This window comes from Austrofundulus limnaeus, unplaced genomic scaffold (genome assembly GCF_001266775.1).
Source record: "Austrofundulus limnaeus strain Quisiro unplaced genomic scaffold, Austrofundulus_limnaeus-1.0 Scaffold29, whole genome shotgun sequence".
NCBI lineage: Eukaryota > Metazoa > Chordata > Actinopteri > Cyprinodontiformes > Rivulidae > Austrofundulus > Austrofundulus limnaeus.
This window is the reverse complement of record NW_013952431.1, coordinates 695,461-699,956: the sequence shown is the minus strand read 5'-3', so window position 1 is coordinate 699,956 and position 4,496 is coordinate 695,461. Positions and strand designations below refer to the sequence as shown.

General features: G+C 43.1%; 1 protein-coding gene across 1 annotated transcript in view; it reads left to right on the top strand.

Annotated features, from left to right (window-relative positions):
* Positions 1-2,499: 2,499 nt before the first annotated feature.
* The window catches only part of LOC106515423 (Down syndrome cell adhesion molecule-like protein 1), a gene marked incomplete at its 3' end in the record, with an annotated part of 10,231 nt that continues 8,234 nt past the window's right edge, over positions 2,500-4,496 (top strand). The window contains 1 exon segment of the mRNA XM_014005225.1: positions 2,500-3,132. Within this exon segment, the coding sequence (XP_013860679.1) occupies positions 3,090-3,132 (43 nt within the window).

Sequence of the window (4,496 nt, the reverse complement as noted above, 5' to 3'; positions counted from 1 at the left end):
CAATCACAGTTCTCCATCATTATCATGCCTGCATCTCTCTTCATTCTCATTTTGATCTTTTGACCTTGTGCAAAATTAAGCAGCAGCGTTGTGCTCCCCTCTCCTAGTTCTGACCTTGCAGAGGTTTTAAAATAGTGCCTTAAAGGGGATAGATGGGATTTTTTCTTTTTCTTTCATTTTTTAATTTCTTTTATTTTTTTAGTAGTGAGCTTSTGTGTAGAGATCATAAACAGTCAGTGTCTTATCTGCAGAATTGTAAATGTATTTAGGAATTTTCTCAGCTTGAAGAAAAAGAAATTAGTTCTGAACAGACAGCTGCGCTAAAGAGTCCAGTATATTCGAGCCGAAGCCGAAAAGTCGACGCTCGGTCATGTGATTGTTCGACGTTCATTTTTGCACACAATGCTGAGCTCCTGGGAAACCCCTCCTGCTGTGATATACGGCACTGCATGAGGTTTCTTCCCTCTGGAATATTTACTATGGAACAAAACAAAACAAAAACCTCTCCAGTCTGATTTTTTGGCCACAAATCTATCATGTTTGATAACGCCTCACTTTTTTAGCAGACCGATTCCTCTGTGCACAACGTCTTTTTCTACTTTCAACCATGGGTTATTGTCTGTAAATGTCTGATTCTAAATGTCTGTAAATGTCTGAACAGTCGAATTCTGGTAGCGAGTAGTTGAAGCAAAGTGCAGCGTCTGAGCGCTTTCAGCAGAAACAAACACGCCCACAAACTTCTGACCAAGCACAGTATTTGCAGGAGCATTTTAAGATGACATTAATCCATTTTGAACTTAAGAAACGTTTTTTTCAAACTGAAGTTGTTCAGAAAGCGTGCCTCTGCAGTTAGGACATGGGCTGTTCATAACCCCAACACTGAACCCAAAGCTATGTCTTTAATCCTGGAAATACAGTATTAATCTGATTTTGACATGTCATCAGAGCCTGAGGGGAGCTCTGACTGCCTCATCACACTTTGCCCCTCTCATGACTTCTTGTTTTGCTCCACCTCTTTCTTTTCTTTTCAATCAACAAACTTCCTTTCTCTCACAAGTGTATATCTTTGGACAACGATGGAGCAGAGTGATTCAAACAGGGGTTGGAGATGAGTCACACACTGTGGTGGTTTTCAGCAGTGTGGTGGTCTGTCCTGAACTGCAGTCCCAACTGACACTCGCTGGGGCTGTCTGAGAGCCACTCACTTTTCTCTGGCCCAGCTCAGGCTGTCAGTCCCCATGATGATCACTGGCTGACATATAGTATAACCTGCTTGGTGCTGTCAGGCTAGCTCACATCATCTTCTTAACCGTCTTGCCACACTGCTTTTAGAAGACAGACTTKATGTGTTATCACACAAGGCAGTGGGGTGATGCTTCTGTGTGCCGAGAGCTTTAATATGTTGGGTCTTGTTCAATGACCAGTTTATCTCTGGGGCAGAAGAAAGCAGAATACACAACACAATAAAGCCTCCTCTAATGGTTGTAAGTAAAGGTGAGGCTATGTAGGCTTTTTGAAAACATTTGAAAGTGTTAGAAATACAAAAAATAATATTAAATAAAAAATYAAGAAAAACTGTAGATGTGTTGCTGCTCCAGAAGTTGTCCATCTGTATGAGGATAGTTTATGTCCAAGCCCTGTGCCACTTTCATTATGTGGTGTTTGAACATTCACGTTTGATACGTGTGTGAGAAGAGGCACAGTTTGCGTGGGTCTGTGGGTTTCCACCTGTTACATAATAAAAAAGTGGAGGCAGAATGTGCATCCTTTCCTGCCACAGTGGGAGTGAAAGAGTTCCACAGCTTGTCTCAGCTCTTTTAAACAACCAGGATGACTTTTGGTTAAGACTCTAAAAAAAAAAAAAAAAAAAAAACCACATTGCACAAAGAAAGTCGCAAGAATTTTAGGTAATCTGTGTCAGATATAAAGCAGGAAGTACTGAGAAGAAAAGAAAGTTTGTTGTGAAAGTCAAATAATGATAAATAATTGGTCAGATGGGTAATTCTGAAGCTGAAGTTGAGTGTTTGCACTGCGTCCTGCAGGTCCGGAGCTGGATTGTAAATACATGTAAATGTAGCTTTTGTGACGGAGAACTTGCAAAATGTTTGCTTCTCTTTTTCACACTTCTTATTTAAAACAGTCCCCAGCTATCACTTTTTTTGGTCACGTGTGTACAAACATTTTGGTTACTTTTGAATGTAACCAAATCCCTAAAACAAGTTTGAGCTGTGGACGTTTCTGCAGAGACACCTGATGTTAGTGCGCCTTTAAGCCCACGCCATGTCTGTCTTAAGAAAATTAGTTTATTCAGCATTCCAGTAACTTAAAACATTTGAATAAAGATTATTCGCTATTTTTCTGCTTTTTGATGGTATCAGTGCGCAAACCAACGGTGTTTGAGCGTCACATCTGTTTGTAGCCAAACGCGGGCGCAGCGCATAGCAGAGCGCACAACCCAAGAAAACCAGAGTCTGCAGATTCTCTGCGCCCCTTTTTCAAGCTTCTGCAACTCTTCCATCTTTTACTGCCGCACTCCGTCGGTTTGATCCGGTGCGCTCTTCTTCTCTTTGCGCACAGCTAAGACTATGGAAACTGATGTGAGGGGATTTTGGAAGTTGATTTGCATTGCAAATTTTTTTTAAGTTGAATGCTAGACAGAGACTTCAGGAGTTTTACGCTTGGAAACAGCAGTGTAGATAAAAGCGTATCTTCAGTGCGCGTAACGCAGTGGCTCCACTGGATTTTTCCCCTCCTTTTCTTTTTGTATACTAGCTCCACATTTGCACGCGGGGTTCATCTCTCCACTACGGCGCATCATTTGGATACCGGGGGTGGGGCGACAGCAGCAGCAGCTTGTCCCGGTAAGGGGAGGAGAGAACAGGGAACAGAGGCGGTTCTTTTCTGGGCTCCTTTCGCTGGAGAGAGTGTGGAACCAGGCGCCGGAGAGAGACCGCCTGGAGAGGAGCATCGGCAGAACCAGCCCGGCACGGAGCCTCGCCTCGCCTCGCCTTGCCTGGCCGACCGCGGCGCCGTGCACTCTTCTCGGGGACTGCACAACATTCGTGTGAAATATACCTGCTATTAATGGCATGTGGCTTGTAACTTTACTTCTGCTGTATTCTTTGCAAAAAGGTAAGCTTGAATTGCGTCTTTTTTTCTCTGCRGAAGTTGCATCTTGATTGTAAATGTTGCTGGACTTGTCATAAAAGAGAACTCTAAACTCTAAAGGCTCCTCTGAGGAAGATTACTAACTTTTTCCTTATCTTTTCTAAAGGATGTTTCCCTAATGAGTCATTATTTTCTCCTTAAGCCTGGATTCACCCACCCCCAACCCCCCTCTTCATAGTGATTACCTGATTAGACGAAAAACAAAACATGTACAAATTAGATATGATGATAAAATACGATTAGGCATTTAAACTAAGAGAAAACCACAAAGATCTCCAAATAATTTTGTCCWCAAACGGTGCAAGCAGCGATTAACCTAAAGGGGAAAAAACAGCGGCATTAGCATTTGCATGATGAATATGTGGATGTGTCGTGAATATGGAGGCTGTTGAATACGAGGAGAGGCTGATAAGGATCTGCAGGCGCACGCACGGATACTAAGGGGGGGGGGGGGTCTCGCCGATGCTGCTGACCACTGCTGAGAGGGCTTGTTTCCTCTCAAAAGTCCAAGTGGAAGCAAAAGTTTGATGTATTTTCATACTTTTTCTTTTCTATGTTGTCTTGCAGCGCAGAGAAGATGTTAGTTTGTGCGAGTGTGTGCGTGTGGAGGTTAGAAGGAAGAGGATGAGGAGGGGGTCCCGGGGGTTTAAGGATATTTTTATTTACCTGTTTTTTCTTCTTCTAAAATAAAAATGATACTGTTAAGTTGCGGTGCGTCTTGGGCGCGCGTCAAATCCTAACAGGGGCAACAAGGGTCGACCCTTTTCACGAGAGTCTCGTGCTGAGGGCAAACTGAGCTCTGGACTTGAATTTGCAGATGATGTTGGACGTTTTTAAAGGACCAGACTGTGCATGAGAGATGCTCTCCTCTGATAAAATGTCGGAGTGTCAGTGAGCAGGCTCGGGTTGTTATCATCTTCTGGTCTAATTATTCATCCACCATTTTCTGTGCCACCACGTACTGATTGGCCTTGCTCTAAATACTGCAGATGCAAGATAATGACTCATATTCTCTGTTTTTAAGAAATGAAATGCCCTATTGTTGCTGTGCGATATTCTACCACTTGGTAAGATGACAAATATTACAAAAATAAAATAAAATACCAAAAAACAATTTGAAAACATGAGACAATTTACTGCCTAGTTGTGTTTTTACGCACAAGTCGGAAACGGAACATTTCCTTAGAAAGCCCTGTTTGAAATACTTCAAAGCTTTGTTTTTTTCATGGTTCTGGGTTTCACGGCTGTTTGATGCGATCTCGTGCTGTCACTGGCCTTGGCAGTGCCCTCTGCCAGGCTGCAGCTGCGGCGGGTTGGGGGGCGGGAGG